The 17,525-nt window shown below is 35.7% G+C and overlaps 1 protein-coding gene across 4 annotated transcripts in view; it reads left to right on the top strand.

The window, feature by feature from the left end:
• TENM3 (teneurin transmembrane protein 3) overlaps positions 1-17,525 on the top strand; it is a 598,785-nt gene that overhangs the window by 463,416 nt on the left and 117,844 nt on the right. For all 4 annotated transcript variants that reach the window (XM_058524938.1, XM_058524939.1, XM_058524940.1 and 1 more), the window contains one exon: positions 3,002-3,124. In XM_058524938.1, coding sequence (XP_058380921.1) covers positions 3,002-3,124 — 123 coding nt within the window. The remainder of the gene's footprint in view (positions 1-3,001; positions 3,125-17,525) is intronic.

Consider the following 17,525-nt stretch of genomic DNA (forward strand, 5'->3'; position numbering starts at 1 on the left):
ATTTGTCTGCCAAGACATTCCTTGTAGTTGTATTATACCAGTGCTCGGTAATTTCTGTAGCATTCTTGACTTGTTGCTGCCTCTCTCTCTGTCTCTCTTTGTCTCTCTCTCTCTCTCTCTCTGTCTCTCCGTCTCTTTCTCATTAACTTGGGCGTCAATCTCACTAACACTCTGTATTTATGTAAAAATGTTAAGTTACACATAATGAGTGTTAAGAGCTTCACTAAATACCAAACACCAACATTTTCAAAGTACATCATATCCTAAGACCAAACAACTTGTTGGTCTGTTTTCAATGCAGTGTTAAACAAGATATAATATTATTGGGTATGGTTCTCATTACACAAGCATCTTAAGTAAACTGGAATATCATTTTATTGAGATTTTTTATAATAAAAAATATATGTAATAGAGCTATTGCCTATCTGGCAAAAAATAAAACAGCTCTCCAAACACAAACATAACATTACTTTTTAACATTTGACATCTGTGCGCAGTCCCATGGATTTTCTCTCCTCTTCAAAGTCTATTAAAACCAATAGTATGAGCAAATCTATCATTCAAGAAGACTTTTTATGTTACATAAAAGCTCTCAATGATGATAAATTATTTTGTGTTGGAACTCTGACCCTTTTGGAACATTTATCGTTGCTGTGCCAAAGTATGTCTGTCAAGCCTTTTACTGTGTGCAGAACTAGCTCCCGTTATTTTATTCAAAAATTGCTAAAATATCTGAAACCTTGAAAAATGTATGAAGTGGTAAATGTTTAGAAAGCTGCTGACATTTTTCCACTCAAACACTACGTAATTTAACACCAATGACATATGAAGTTATACCTCTTTGCAAGTTGACAATTTGTAAATTCGAGAATTCTATGACCTATATCTTAATCCTTGAAAAGTCAAAATTTAAAAGGAATTGCTGGCAGACTATAATTTAAGCAGGAAGTATGAGTATTTGTTACAAATATACAAGGTAGATGTGGCTATGTTTGTATCCATGTTTGATATATTTCTTACTATAGCATGATTTTGTAACAAATCATCTTGTTAACAAAAGAATGTGAGGCTCGTACTAGAATGTCCCCAAACTGTTGAATCTTTAAAAAAAATTCAATCAACTGTATATAGTACTAGTGGACTTCCACTCAACTACTTTTCATATAGCATTACACTAGGGCAGTCAGTTAATTAATTCTTAATAATATAACACTCCATTCTTAGCCATTTATGTATTTGTTTTATATTTATTAACTTTTCTTTTAAATTGTTATATTTTTATCTGTAACAGTGTTTTCTTAGATTTTAAAACCTCAGAAGATAGAATTCATTTATTTGACAGATATTTATTGAGACCTGCTAGGTATTGGGCACTGTATTAGGCAAATGAGTTATAAGAGTGAACTAAGACAGTCTTGGGAGAGATGCTTAGCCCAGTCAGGGAAGGCTTCCCCAAGAAGTCGATAGCTGCCATCTGAGTGATGAGTAGGTATTTTACAGTGGGTGGAGAGCACTGCAGACAGAAGGGACTGTTTCTTGAGAGATACCATGGTCTGGTCAGGTAACTCCACATAGTTCAGTAAAGTGGAGTACAGAATAAATAAATGAAATACCCATATACTAGGAGCTGTCCTGCTGTGTGCCAGCTATCCTTCACATATAGTATCTAGAAAGTTCACATCAATTAAGTAAGGTAGGTCTAACCAGCCTCATTTTCTAAGTAAACCCAATGTTTAACAATGTTACATCATTTGTCCAAGGTAATCCTAGATTGAGGATTGAACCAGAATCTAACCACATCTAAAGTCCCTGCTTTTTACACTGCACCAATTTAATTTTGTTACTACATATATTGGATATTTAATAAAGGCTTTTTGATAGTGATAGTTATCACACTGTCTCTAACAGTGTTTTTTAAACACACGTCTTTCTCCACTTCTCTAGTAAATTCCAATATGTATAGTGAGTAAATAATATCAAATAATGTCAAAAAGTTCTCTTTTGTGATATGGTAATATGACCATCTTTGGATTTCTCTATGGATATTTATCCTTCTTAGGGATTAATTCCTAAACTACATTTTGGGGACACAAAGGAAAGTTCAGTAAGTGTTCATAGTTAATATGACAGTGATTATTCTTCTAAATACTGTAAATAAATTAAGAAAAATAATAATATATAAAAATTTTAAATTACATTTATAAATTTATAACTGTGTAGTCTTCTAGTTATCTGTTTTCTAGAATAGAAAATAATATTTTAAATAAAGAATATTTTAAATATTCTAAATATTTTAAATAAAGAAAATTAGTAAACACATTTACAAAATTTTTACAAATTAACAAGATTCTCATGCCCACATCAGAAACTCTACATGAAATTACTTGACACACACGCGTGTTGCTTTAGCTGTGTCATTGCTGAATTGAATGTCATAAATTCAAAGCTAACTCATATTAAATTTAGAATATTCAAATATTATTATACTTTGTGCCTTTGAATCCATTCTGATCATTTCGTATGCCAACAAATTCATCTGTGAGACCAGTTTTTACTTTTTACCTTAATCCAAATGAACAGTATCATGTCTGTTAAGAACCTGTAGATGTCACGACAAGTATTACACATGTGCAAGTGGCCTGTGGTCAGGTGAGTTTGGCAAATGCTGCCATAGAGCCTTCTACCACTAACTTAAATGATGGTGAAGAGTGGGACTGGAACAGCAGAGCAGATAATGATTCATTCCCAAGAGTTTCCTGGTACCAATTAACTGAGTAATGTCAAATCATTAAAATGCTTCCATATTGTACTGCATTGCTACCTACATTGCATTTGTATGAGAAACTATTTGTTTTCTAATTTTTATTATGCAGTTATCCTTGGTATTTCAGAACAATGGAAATTTTTACCTTACATGTGACACTCGTTATAAACACGTTTACCATTTGCTATTGTAGCTAGAAGCAGCCGGCCTTTAAACAACTTGTGTTCTTTACCCCAGCGATGCATCTGTTTGGCCTCAACTGGCAGTTGCAACAGACTGAAAATGACACGTTTGAGAATGGAAAAGTGAATTCTGATACCATGCCAACCAACACTGTGTCATTACCTTCCGGCGACAATGGTAAGAGAAAGAATTATGTCTTGTGTTTTTCTTTTAACATATCTTTTCCATACATTTATTTTTACCCATGTTACGTCCAGTTTTATATGGGAGAGGGAAAAAGCTTGGAATCACAGATGTCATCTTTTAATGAGTGGTTTTTATTAATTATCTTGAAGGATTGATAATTGACATTTTCATTATAGGAATAATACCTCCTGATTTGATAGCTAGGTTGCCTTTCCCTCCTGCAAGTGTGTATTTGTTTTATTTTTAGTTTGTAAATAGATTATAATTCAGTGCATCATCTCTTATATTACCTTGGGTCTATTAAGCTTTCTTCATTCAACTAGTATGTGGAATTGGAATACTACGTTAATGTTGTTATAAAATCCTTTAAATACAAAACACATAAAAGGGTTATAATTTATTGACCTTTCTTCTGGTTGCCTGTTCTCTAAACCTTCAAAAGTTTGTGCTTTGGGCTAACAGCCTTTCAAATCACTTGGCTCTGAATTAAAAATGGAATTTAAGAGGTTAGAGAAGGACGTATTTCAGTTTTCCAATATAAACACCCAGAAAAATATGTACACGCATATGTGTATTATATATACCTATTATTTTTATGCATGTGTGTGCATGTATACATGTCTTGGCATTTGGCATCCTCTGACTTTTTGCAAAATGTCCTAATACTTTATATCTCAAAGCAACTAGATCATGATAAATGTATCATTTGTCTTTAAGCCTTTCCCTAGCTTTTCTTCTGCTTTGTTTCTTCTTATCTAGTGTATTTGTATTCTGTTTTGGTGTTGACTGTGTTCATCGTCAGGTGGCTAGTTTCTTTGCATGACTAAGAAGAAGCATTATATATTTGTATATAATATATTTATTTATATTTGTATCTATGCTCCTATTTTGCATTACCCATTGACTGTGACTAATGCTTTTACCATTTTTGTTGTTGTTCTTTTCTTTCCCATCTTCTGTTTTATTTTAACAATACTACTTTATGACACTTCTCTTCCTTCTTAGGGAGGCTGAGGAATTTTGTAAGACATTAGATTTTTGGGGCCGGCCTGGTGGCGTAATGGTTAAGTTCGCACAGCCCGGGATTCACGGGTTTGGATCCCAGTTGTGGACCTACACACCGCTCATCAAGGCATGTTGTGGCAGCGTCCGGTGTCCAAAGTAGAGGAGGATTGGCACAGATGTTAGCTCAGCAACAATCCTCCTCACCAAAAAAAAAAAAGATATTAGATTTTCATAGTAATAATAAATATCTCCACCCCCACCCCTGTATGGAGCCTTTTGATACAAAGTCCTGCATGTTCCAAAAAACTATAAGCTGGTGACTGATGGCAGTGAGAGTGGAAGTCACTGCACAGTAGATTAAAGAGGAATGAAGAAGAGCTTTCCTAATTAAAACTTGTGGTGGGAAATTTCAATTAAGTAAAATATAATTACTTTAAACAATGGTTTAATTTTTTATACACTGATAACATATGTATGAACAGATCAAGTAACTATACAGAAATCAGTATAGAGTATTTATTTCTCGTTTATATAGATTGAAATTTAGACTGTCTGTTAAAGTGGATGGTTCCTGTGAAAATGGTCAAATGGCATTTATTAACCACACATGTAGGGAACATTTTTTCAGACTGAAGAAATTATAGGAAAGAGAAAAATGCTTATTGTAGACATTTTATTTATTTTACAACATCTGAACCTCTTATTATGATTAAAATGAAAATAGAGTGTGGCTAATTAGTTTCACAGTACTTGAAAAACATGACACTGAGAAAGCTGTGGAGTCAGAGATGCTCCCCTAGCCTTGGTGCTGGTTCCTGGTATTTTGCCAGAGAATACGTCTGCTCGAATCAGCATTCCTCAGCTCACACGGGTCTATATTCAAATCCTAGCTTCTTCACCTATTTACTTTGTAACCTTGGTCTGCATGCTTAGTAGTTCAGATCTGCAAGAAAATTTTAGGACAACTCTGGAATAGACCGTCTAGGATCATATCAGCCCCAGACATTTGGAAGAAGGTCATATAAATATAGCTTCAGAAATCTCTGTGGAGCTGGAGTCCTCTAAAGTGGTGAGGAACTATTGACCATGACAGTGAGAAATACGCACTACATCAAAACCCACATACACATACACATATATCTCTGAAATATGTTTTCCAAAATAATAACAATCCTCATTTTGTGAAACGCACCCTGGTATTTTCTATTCTATTTTATTGTGTTTCCCATTTATAACAAATGCTGGTTGAAATTCACTCAAGTAATTTCACAATTTACAAAGGATTGTGGTCCACAGTTTCAAAAACACTGCTCTGAAAGTCTCCTTCTCTAAGAGGGACTGAAGTTCCCCCGTGTTCTTCATCCACCGTGAATGCGCTGAGTTCAGTTGATGTGTGCCTGTAGAGGAACTGTGTGTACATGTGAGTAAGGTGCCTTCTTCCTAGCCTCCCATGTGAGGAATAGATAACAAATGAGCTGGGTACTCTGGAGAAGAACTGATCCTCCCCTGCCAACTGGACTAGGGGATTTGTAGGAATTTCTCTTTATGGAAAGGAGGCTATCTCTGGGCTCAGAACTTGTCCAAAATGTGACCTAAACCATAGTCACTTATTGTCTTCTTGATTATTTCTCAAATAACCCAAAAAACCCTAAATTGTAAGGAATTCTTATTTTCATTTTTCCAAGTAAATTTTCTTGTTATATATCTCTTAAATATTTATATACCTGGAGTGCAGGGGGCAAGAGGGGACTCTAGTTGCAAGAAGGGAGGTACCTTAAAAACACTGCTTTTAAACCTCTGTGATGAACCTCAGTATTCATGCACCATCACCCACTACTTAGGTTTTATAAACTGCCCAGAGAAGCAGATCACATCATCTCTTTAGAAATTCTAGGAGATTATAGCCCTTAAGAAAGCCTTAGAATTCTGAACGAAGCTCACTAGGAGAATTTACCATGCTAAGCATAATGAGAAAATTACTTCACGGCTTCTAAATGCAATACTCTTAATTATGCAGTCCTATTTTATTCTCATTTTATAAATATAATTCTAAGGAGTAGTCATGATGCTAAGGGTTCAGTAAACTCTCTGCTTGCTTTTAAGTTAATACTGAATCAAAGCTTCTAAACGGTATTTAGTATTTAAAAGAAGAATTTCTATTATGTGCCGTGATCCTTCACTGATTATTCCTGAGACCTTCTTTGACTACAAATTTTAGAGATGAGATGTCAGAAGTGTGGGGTCTCAGGCAGAACTGATGGAAGTGGACAACGTGAATAAAAAGGTAAGAATGAAGTTTTTAGCTCAAACACCAGTCTTTTTCCAGAAACTAAAATTATTCCCCTGGACCAAGGAATTCATTTAGCCTAATGTACTGGAAAGAATCACACAGGCCTATATTCCAATCCTAGCTCTTTCATTTATTTACTCTGTAACTTTGAACAAGTTACTTAACCTCTTTGAGCCTCAATTTCTTCACAGGTAAAGAGGGAATAATAATTCCCCTCTCTTAGCTCACCAGCTTCAACAGTCTGGCTATATTTCCCTCGCAAACTTGCTCCCCTACACTTCTCGACAGTTATTTCAAATCTTCCTTCTGTACTCAAAGCTCCAGTGCATCAGCTCTCTCAGCAGATGACCTGTTGAACAAAAAAATAGAAGCCCTCTCTTAATTTCCTGTAAACAAATCTCCATTCCTGTGTGTATCTGGACCTGTCCTTTCACCCTTTTCTCACTATATTCAAGGCTAATTTTTGCATGAGGACTCTTGATCCCGTTCTGTATCTTCACAATTTCCCCACTCGACTGGTACTTTCCAGTCAACATTTGAACATTCCAAAATCTCTCACAGCTTTAAAAAAAAAAAAAATCCTGAGTCTACCTCCTACTCCAGTCCCACCCTATCTTTCTCTTCTCCCCTTACAGCCAGCCTTCTTGAACGTAGTGTATATATTCACTATATTCATTTCTTTACCATCCACTTGCTCCTGTTACCCCGTCCAGCCTCTGCGGTGCTCCTTTCTCGTGACCGTCCTCCACCATCACCACTCACTGAAACCCAGGTCTTCCAGAGTTAGCAGTTGCTCTGTCAGTAACATCAATTAATGCTTGTCAATCTCTATTATATTTGGGTTCTTGGTAGCATTTAATAGGTAACCTATCTCTCCTAACTGAAATATTCTTTTCCCTTAGCTTCTGTGATAGCACATACGCCTGGGCTTTCCTCCTCCCTTTTTGGCAGTGACTTAGTTTATTTAGTTAACTCGTCTTCCTCTACCTGATCTCTAAACGTTGCTGTTACTCAGGACTCTGCTCTTTTCAGAATATAATCTTTCTGGGTTGTCTCATCCACTCTCCTGACTTCAGTTACATTCTCTGTGCTGTGTGTTATGTTACGTTCTGTGTGCTCCCAAATCAATAAATGCAGCCTACATCTCTCTCTTTGAGCTCTAGACATCAACTACATAAACTCTATCCAAGTATCTTTGGAATATCTCCACTTGGGTGTCTTCCAAGCACCTCAAACTCCACATGTCTAAAACTGAACCCATCAAGTACTTTGGTTATCTATTACTGCATAACAAGCCACATCAAAACTCAGTGGCTTAAAAGAACAATTTGTTATTATCTTTCATGGTTCTGTGGCTTGACTGGGCAATTTTTGTGTTTGGTTGGGTCTCCCATGCAATTACTTTCAGATGTCAGCTGGCTCTATTTGAAAGCTCCACTGAGCTGGAAGGCTAAGGTAGCTCACTCACATGGCTGGCAGTTGGTGCTATTTGTTGGCTGGAACTCAACTGTTGAGTTGTTGACTGGAGCATCTACACATGGCCTTCCCTGTGGCTTGGGCTTCTCAGAGCATGGCAGCTGATTCTGCAGAGGATTGTCCCAAGAGGGAGCGTTCCAGGAGTCCCAGACAGAAGTCACAAGGCTTCTAATGACCTAGGACATTGGACATTCCAGGATGTCACTTCCATCACATCCTGTTGGTCAAGAAAGTCAGTAAGATCAGCTCAGATTCATGGGAAGCAGAATTAAACTCCCCCTCTTGACTGGGGAAATGGCGGAAACACATTGCATAAGGGCGTGTGGGATGGAAGATGTTGAGGCCGTCTTTGGAAAACACAATTGGCATATCATCTTTCTTTCCAAATTTGCCTTCTTTCTGGGCTTTTTATATCAGGAAATGGTGTCATCATTCACATAGCTACCTGGCCCAGAAGTTTAGGAGTCAAGCCTGCCTTCTACTCTCTCACCTGCCATATTCAATCAGTCACCAAGTCCTATCAGTTCTAACTCCAAAATATCTCTTGGATCCCATCATCTCTCACTTGGATTATAGAAGCCACCTTCTATCTAGGATATATGTTTCTCGTATTCCTCATTCATTCTTCAAACACAAATTTGAGATACCAATACCCTGTCTGAACCTCTTCAGTGACCTAGATTCTGGTCACATACCTTTAAATGACTTACAAGCCTCTCCACAATCTGGCTGTCCATCACACCATAATATAATATAGAAACAATGTAACAAAGAGATAAAGAGTGTAGGCTCTTGAGCCACAGCACCTGGTTTCATATCCTAGTGCTGATCATTAATGCCTTTGTTGCTTGGAACAATGTATATGGCTTCTTTGTGCTTAAGTTTTCTCATCAATTGGAATGGTCGTGAGTATTCAATGTAAATACTTAAAAATGGTGTATAGTACCAAATAAGTGCTTGAAAAATGTTAGTTGTTATCGCTATTACCATTTAATGTATGTCTTCTTTGCTAGAGTGTAAGGCACAGATCATATTTATTTTTCCACTGCTCTGTCCCAAGCTTTCAGCACAGTAATAGATGCTCAATAAGTATTTGTCAAATGAGTGAATGAAAATAGTTTGACTAAATGACAGAGTATATAAAGGGGCCAACACAGTGCCTGGCATAAAGTATACACAAAGCGAATGTTGGTGCATTACAGTGATTGAGAATTGAAGTTCTGCCACTTACTGAGTGGCTTTAAGCAAATTACCTCTCTAACCTCCTGTTTCTTCATGGGGTAGTAGTGAGGTTCAAATCAGATAATGCATGTAGGGTGCCAAGCAGTGACTGGAACATGATAAGTATTTGACGCATGTCAGTAATTATTTGTTCACTCTTTTTTCTGCAATTCAAGATTATGTACTTGTAATTTGTAGCAAAATTCTTAAGAAGATAGATCCTTAAATCAGCATCAATAATACCCTCTAAGGCTTCGTATGACCTAGGACATTGGACATTCCAGCATGCCGTTATCCATCACATCCTGTTCAATAACCTTCCTGTGAATGCATCGTTTTAATTCAGTCTACATTAATTTATTGAGCATATATTATGTGCCATGCACAGAGCAAGGTTCTGAGAACACAGCAGTGAAAAAAAAGACAGTCACAGTTGTTCCCAGAGCGTGTGAACTGCTCCGCAAAACAGGAATCAAGCAAGCAATTACCATGAATGAGAAAATGCACAATAGGGAAAAGTAGCAGTTACCATGGCCGGACATTTCAACACTAGCTTTATTTGAAAGGAGCAAAAAGACACATGCCAAAATTTCGCATAGATAATATAGGATATAAGACTAAATGAAAGTTCATGAATTTTGGTTAATATAACTCTGGCGAATGACTCTTCCAATCAAAAAACAAACTTTTCTTTTGTACAAACTTTCAGTTATAAAATAACTCATGGAATGTAACGTACAACATGGTGACCATAGTTAATAATACTGTATTGTATATTTGCAAGTTGCTAAGAGAGTAGATCTTAAAAGTTCATCACAAGAAAAAAAAATATGTAACTATGTGAGGTGATGGATGTTAACTATATTGTGGTAATCATTTTGCAATATATACAAATATTTAATCATTATGTTGTACATCTGAAACTAATATAATGTTTTATGTCAGTTATATCTGAACAAGAAAATAAACTCCTTTTGTATGAGTACAAATGGAAAAACTACATGTGTGTATGTATATATACATATATATGATTCATCCTGTTTAAACAATAATTCAGATTGCTTTTAAATTTTACGTTATTGTCCATCATGTATGAATTTTCTCAAATACTAGACAATTTAAGAGACTTAGATAAAGATTGCCTGTGAATTGAAGAAATGGGACTAACAGGATTATAAGATCATTGAGTTTTATTCAATATTGTTTACAGTATTTGTGTTGTTGCAATGTATAATAGTTCCTTAATTAGGTGCTACATTGATTTTGTCCATTAAACCATGTTTGCAAGATAGTCATGTTTTAATTCACTTAGCTTGTGATGTAACACTGTATCTACAATGCTAAGTTACAGAGTGTGGTTGTTTATAAAAAGATATGTTCTCTCAGAGATCTCAAAGTCAGGGTATGAATCCAAGGTTAGGTCACAGAGTTGGAGGGTGGGCTATTGATTGTCTATAAATGGCTAAATTTGCTTCCTCATGTCTTAATTATTTGTGCCTCTGTGGGACTGAAGATGATATTATCATTTACACCCGGCAACAATCGAGTTAGATTTTTACGGTTGGATTTCTTTTCTGCCTTTCCATTTTAATCATTATTGGCTTCTTTACTCACATCATATGCAGGCAGCAAATTCATGATATATATGACAAAACACTTAGTATTGTTTCGATGGTTTTCTGATGTCACAAAATAATTTTCCAACAGATCCCAAATCTCCTAATTACCGGTATGATTTTAAATACTCTGTTTCGTCCTTAGAACATCTAGGGTTGGTAAACTCTTATTTATAAAATATCTCAGAGTACAAAGTACTTCTTTAAAGGCATTATCTGAAAAATGCCACTTTACTGATGTGTTTTCATATAAACTGGGTATCGCATATGAAGGCGAGGAATAACAATAGCTTTGTATAGGGGTCTCTTTATGTTTTCACACTGACAACTGTATTTTAAGACGTTAAGACTGTTGTGACACATGCTTACTGATGAAAGGGAAAATCACAGTTAGTTGGTGAAAAGACTGCTAGTGGCTCCCACATTCAGACACAACAGGACACACTGAAAAAAAATCTTCAAGATGATACTCTATTGTGTTTGAAGACGTGGTACATCTCACTCTTACTGGGAAGGCTTTAATTGGTTTGATTTCTAACCCACCAGCTTTGAGTTTAGAATAACTACAGGGCACGCTGTTGCCCTATTTTTTCCTCCATTTTTCCTCCTTTCTCTCTTAGTAAAACCTACAGACAACCTTAGCGTTTCCTATGATCATTCCCAGGTTCAGGCTCTGGGGGTTTAAGGATGGAGTGATCTCAGTGAGGGAGGAGAGAGAGCACTAGAACCGGCCCTCTTTTTATTTCCTCTGAAGCCACAGTTTTCTGGAATTCAGGACATGATGAAAGACAGCTATGTCCAGGCTTTTATCTACGAGGACTGATGAGCTTCAGAGGAAAAGGTTGTCCAAGTATTTACAAGTTTATCCAGGTGTCCCCATGGCTCACTGACTTCCAGGTGTGTTTACGATCAAGAAGGAGCGTTTGAAAATGCTAACAGGAATGACCAATCTTGACTTGGCCAAATTAGAGAAGGGCCAGGCCTTGAAAAGTAACAGTGCAGAATTTAAAAAGACAAAGGCCCTTCACAAAACTGCATTCCCCTCACATTCACACTGGAGGCTTTAGCAGGAATGTTATATTCATCTAAGCTGCCGGGTCAGTGGATTTAAGCAGAGAAAAATCAGTGATGTCCTTCTGTCTCTACATTACTGGTTACAATTGAGAGGTCAGCTCTGCATCTACATTTTAGAAAAGACACATTCTAAGACTTTAATTCAAAATAAATTCATTCTAAATAGTGTCATAGTTTGAAGCAAATACAAGTTGATATGTACTTAAAAAGGAAATTCGTATTTCATAGGAAAAGCTGGAATAGTGATCTTCAAACTCTTTTGTTCTTGTGCCCCTAAAACAAAATGTGTATACAAATTTAAATTAAATTTTATTTCCTGTGACCATAATGCTCTTAAAGTGTTTTTAAAAGCCTATTTTCTTCTATATTGAATTATGCTTACAATTATTAGTTGTACACATTTGACTGAAATCAACCTAATTATTATATAAATATGTTAAACATTTTGATAATTATTAAATATAAAAAGTGAAATGTATTGAAAATACCTTTCTGAATGAGATGAATGGGGACTTTTTCAAATACTTATGTGTTCATGGATGAATATTACTTATCATAAGAACAGAGCAAAATTCAGTATCAATTCTATACCTGTTTTCCTTTTTTATAAATGTAAACATAAGAACTCTTGCTACAAAATAAGCAGATGGGAATGGAAGGATTTTTTTTAGAGTGATGCTGGCCAATTATTTGAACTCCTTATTGGTCATATGTCAAAAATCACATGGTGATTTATTTCCAAAAAGTGTGTTTGGTGGTCTACAAGCTGTCAATTCCATCCGATTTCTTCTTCAGTTTTACCGAAAGCAGAGAATGGATAGCTACCTACTTTCAAAAAGATTTGTTACAGTTTTCTGAATCTATCTATTTCTCAGTTTCTGTGAAGTATTCCAAAAAAGGATTCACCAACGCTTAGCAAAATACTACACGTTACACCTGTTGTACTTTTACTTAGTGACACTTTGTTTAATCTGGTAAGTGCAGAATGGGGTGGAAAATGGAACTATTGTTCATTTTAATTCACCTTTGTTATTGTAATCTTTTTTGAATGCTTTTGTCATATGCTTTAAGTATCTCTATTTAATTTATGGGAAATACCTGCTATATAATTTACTGGCAGAATTAGTACTCATTAAAATCAAGCTTACTTTCTGTCAGAAAAAGTCTGACATTTTTTCAGTTCAAATGAATTAATATACGTTTTGTCACAACAATCGCAGTTCTGAATTCCTCCTCTAGGTAGATAGTAGAGAGATAGATAAAGCACAAATCCTTGCCATGGGTTTGACAATTGGGTTAAATAAGGCATCACCACCTTTAAGATTTCTTACCTTATTGATGTTCTCTTTGCAATCACAAAACTCTTCTGTAGGTGAAAAGCAATTTTTGACAATGGTTGGGATGGGTGATAAGGGCATTAAACAAAAATCAATCCTCCCTCTTGATGTCTCAGATTTCAAAACCTGCCAACAGTCTTAAATACTCCATTTCTTAACTTCACACTTTGTCCTTGATAGAAATACCTGAAAGACACTGAAGCCCTACCTCGGGTTTATGGTGTCTTGAATAAAAGAGGCTTCATCAACAAAAATGCTTTAAATTTTGCCTTTGTTTGACATACAGGAAGCTTTATGCTCCAGTCACAGTATGTCACAGTAAGATTCTGAATATGTAAGAAGTAAGCTCTTCTGTTGTAAAGAAAGCCTACTTATGGAAATTGTTGAGGTTCTAGACATTAATTCCCCTGAAACAGTCTACCTCTTTCCTCGTTGAAAAGTCCTCATGCACCCTAGGGGTATGACTCCTCTTTTTGAAGACTCCTGGACTAAATGACCTCCATGAGGTCATGAACTCTGAGTCTATGATGTTATGATTAGTTAGACTTCTTCATTACAGGGATACAAGAAAACAATTATCTCAACTCCTACTGCCCCATTCAAGCACATCTGGTCAACCTTGGCTTTTTTCTTTTACAAATGAAAGACCCTCTTTCTGAAAAAGAGCCACGTGTTAAATCAGCTATGGGACTAATTGGATAAATAGATACATTTATTGACACAACAGTGGGTGCACATATCATTTCAGTGAGAAAGATTTTAACCCCTCAAAATCATTATATGGAGAAAGCAACAAAGCAAAACCTGAAACCTTAGAAGCCGGAAGTTGATTACTGTTTCCAAAACTAATGCTCTTGGGCAAAGCTGATGTTTTGGGAAAAAAAATTCTGGAATTAGCACCAGTTTATGCTTACCAACTCTCAAAGCACAGGTATGCTTTAAAGCTGCTAAAAATCATTTATAGCTGCAAGAGATAAGATCAAAACCAAGAGCATATTAAATCACATAAGCTTCAGATACTAACAGAACTTGTTAATAACAATAAAGTATAATAGCTTAGAAATGTATGAACTTGGTGAGTGAGTCTAAATATGAATCATTTCCGTATTTGAATATGATATGTTACTAATAGATTTTCATGGGAAAAAAAGACTACTACTTTATTCAGTATTGTAAAAAATACTTTCATGTGGAAGTCAACCAAAAGACAAAAACTTATTAGGAATTTATTATAAATTATAACACAAAAACTATTAGGTTAGAGTATCCATGGCAGTTTTTACTGGTCATTTCTTCCTAATAAAGATAAGTATAACTTTATGTCCTAAAATTGAAAGCTAAGCTGATTCTCTAAGGTGGTTCAATGGGTTACGATATCTGATTTTATATGAGATAGACAAATTTAAAACTTAGTAATTTAAAATAATATTTTTAATGAAAAGCAAAGATTATATAAAAGACATCGTTTTGGAATTTTGCAGACCTAGATTTGAATCTTGACTCTACCACTCCCTTTGGGCACATAATTTACTTCTCTGAGCCTTAGTTTCCTCATCTCCAAATAATATTGACCTCACAGAGTTGTTTTGAAACTTAAAACAGATAATATAGGTGAAACTACCTGGCATGTCATAGGTTCTCAGTGAAGGTTAGTTCCATTTCTCTTTTTCACCTTCCTTAACCTTTTCAGTGACAGGTAATTGATGACAAATATAGGTGCCTGTGCAGAAGCATCCAAAATGAAAAGTAGAAATTGGTCTCAGGTATTTAAAATTTTTCTATGAATGAAGAAAGATGTCTGGTTAGATCAGAAGCAAAAATAATCTCTGGGTGGTAGGATTATGTTTTTTATCTTTTTGTTTATATATATGTTCTAATTTTGCTAAAATGAATATGTATTACTATCATAAAATAAATATTTAAAATTTTAATGAATGATGCACAGTTTATGTGTTGATACATGAAAAATTACAATGATTAGTATACCCCAATTTTGATCTTTTATTCCCCAGAGCATTTTATATTACTAAATTAATTCAAGAAAAATAGACCTGATACCTGAAGCGTTGTTAATAGCCTTGATTATGGATATCAGGGAAAAAAAGAAGAGGAAGTGAGATTATAAATAATGTATTTTTATTAAGCTTACTTGTACAGCCCCCTTCTGCCTCATACTTGGGTTATTGCATCTGTATCCTAACCAGTCTCTCCACTCCCAGGCTTCCCACACTACTGCACTTTAATGTCCTTGAAACAATGACTTCATTTCACCTATTGCCTGATCAGAACCTTGAATGAGTCTCCATTTAGCTACAGGTGTCCTTTGTAACTAATGGTATATGTATCATTGTGGGATGCAGCAGTCCAGGTAGAAAACAATCCCAACAATTAGTAGTAATATACTCTCCCTCAAACTTCACATTTGTCTGTAAGTGTGAATTTGTTGTGAATTACTCTAGACCCTAAAGGCCATAACCTGAATATCTGCCATACTCATCTGTGACCACGAGGCATGTTCCTTAGTAATCTTGAATTCTGTTTGTCCTGATTACACACACACACACACACACACACACACACACACACACAACAGAGGAACAAGTAAGTGCCTTTGTGGCATTGAAATACAATTTACCCTTGTTAAGTCTACTTCAAGTGTCTATTTTTAAAACATGCCATAAATTATATGCATAGTAACATAATACTAATAACTATACACATCTTAAGGAAAAAGGGTAGAATAATGCTATTTATGAAGTTGAAAGTACAAAATACAAAAAAAATCACTAAGATAAAGTATAAAGACCAAATTCTTTAACCTGGCCTTCAAGGCTCTCCACAAATTGATATCATTCTCCCTTTCCAACTTGATCTCCCATTACTCCCATGACAAACCAGTTAATGTCTCCCATTCATTCAATACCTACTGAGAGCCAAGCCCGTTATGTAGAATGCCTCGTGTAATCCTCACAATAGTCCTGTGATTGCATTATTACTATCCCCATTTTACAGATGAGGTTTAGTATCAGAGGTTTAGTATATTCCTTCAGGTCACACAGCTAGTTACTGACAGAGCCAAGACTCAAACCCAGGTTTGTCTGATTCCAAACCCAGTGTTCTCAACTTCTTTTCTAGCCAGATGGATCTCTCTGCTCACCATCACCCTAACATGTCCAGTTCCGCTGCCATGTTTTTAATCATGATGTTTACCCTGGCTCAGAAACCTTATCCTACCTGTCCTTCAAAGTTCACTTCAGAACTTACCTCTTCTGTGAGGTCTTTCAAACACCAGCTACAGGAATATCACTTCCTCTGACCCTTACCAGTATGTTGCTTTAGATTGTCATTTAATTTATTGGTTTATAGGTGTTGTCTTCCCAGTCATGTAATTAATTGCTTAATGGCAGAAGCCGTGGAAGCCAGAGTAGATAATCTCTAAGATTCTATTCTTTGGTTTATATTTCATCTTATCACCTACAGTTCTATGTCCCTAGTAAACACTCAAAAATGAACTCAATGTTAAGTTAATAACTCTTCATAGATAGAAGACGCTCTCCTTGGTCATTAAAATAAGATGATTTACAGCTCTCTGATTTGAAATTAAGTCCTCTAAATTTTGAACTATCAACTTCTCTAGAGGCTATTGTATAATATTACGTAATATCAGAATTAATATTCAGGTTAATGTTTAAAAAACCACACTTTGTACTAAATCAGCTTTCAGACTTTAAGAAGATTGAGTTGATAGAGGATCATTTGCCCCCAGTTTCATTCTCTTCCTTAGCTTTCACGGACCCTTTCTGAATAAGAGACAAAGTGGTTTTACGTCCATTTAAGGCAAATTATAAAACCTCCTCTGTCACTAACCCCCTCAGAATAACTGAGAAGAAACCTTAGCAAAGAGGGAAGGGGAACACCATACTAGAGGAGTCTTGGATCTGTTTCCTAAAACCAGGGCTTGCACAAAGAAAGGAGATGGACTCTAAGAGGTGGCAGAGATCCAGGGAGCAGTCTTTGTTGCTGCAGGTTGAAGGTCATTGAGAGGGGTAATTCAAGGGTGCCTGCTAAGGCTGAAAGTGAATTTGAGAAGAAGGTCAAAAGAAAGAGGAAAAGTTGTGGCAGCCTACATCAAAAACTTTGTGAGAATTTAAAGTTACCCCTTCTTCCCTTCCCCTCATAATGTCCCCACTCCCCCTTCTCTGCCACCCTTCCAGCATCTGGTTTTTCATTCATTCTAGTATATAGTTTAGAGAGAACTACGTGAATCAGTGCCATTGACTGGTTTTATGTTTGCTTAAGGATTGATTTGGAAATCTACATAATCCATTCTGCCTTAATTTACACTTTTGCAGTGTTACAGTATGTTTAGAATG

Source organism: Diceros bicornis, chromosome 29 (genome assembly GCF_020826845.1).
Source record: "Diceros bicornis minor isolate mBicDic1 chromosome 29, mDicBic1.mat.cur, whole genome shotgun sequence".
Lineage (NCBI taxonomy): Eukaryota > Metazoa > Chordata > Mammalia > Perissodactyla > Rhinocerotidae > Diceros > Diceros bicornis.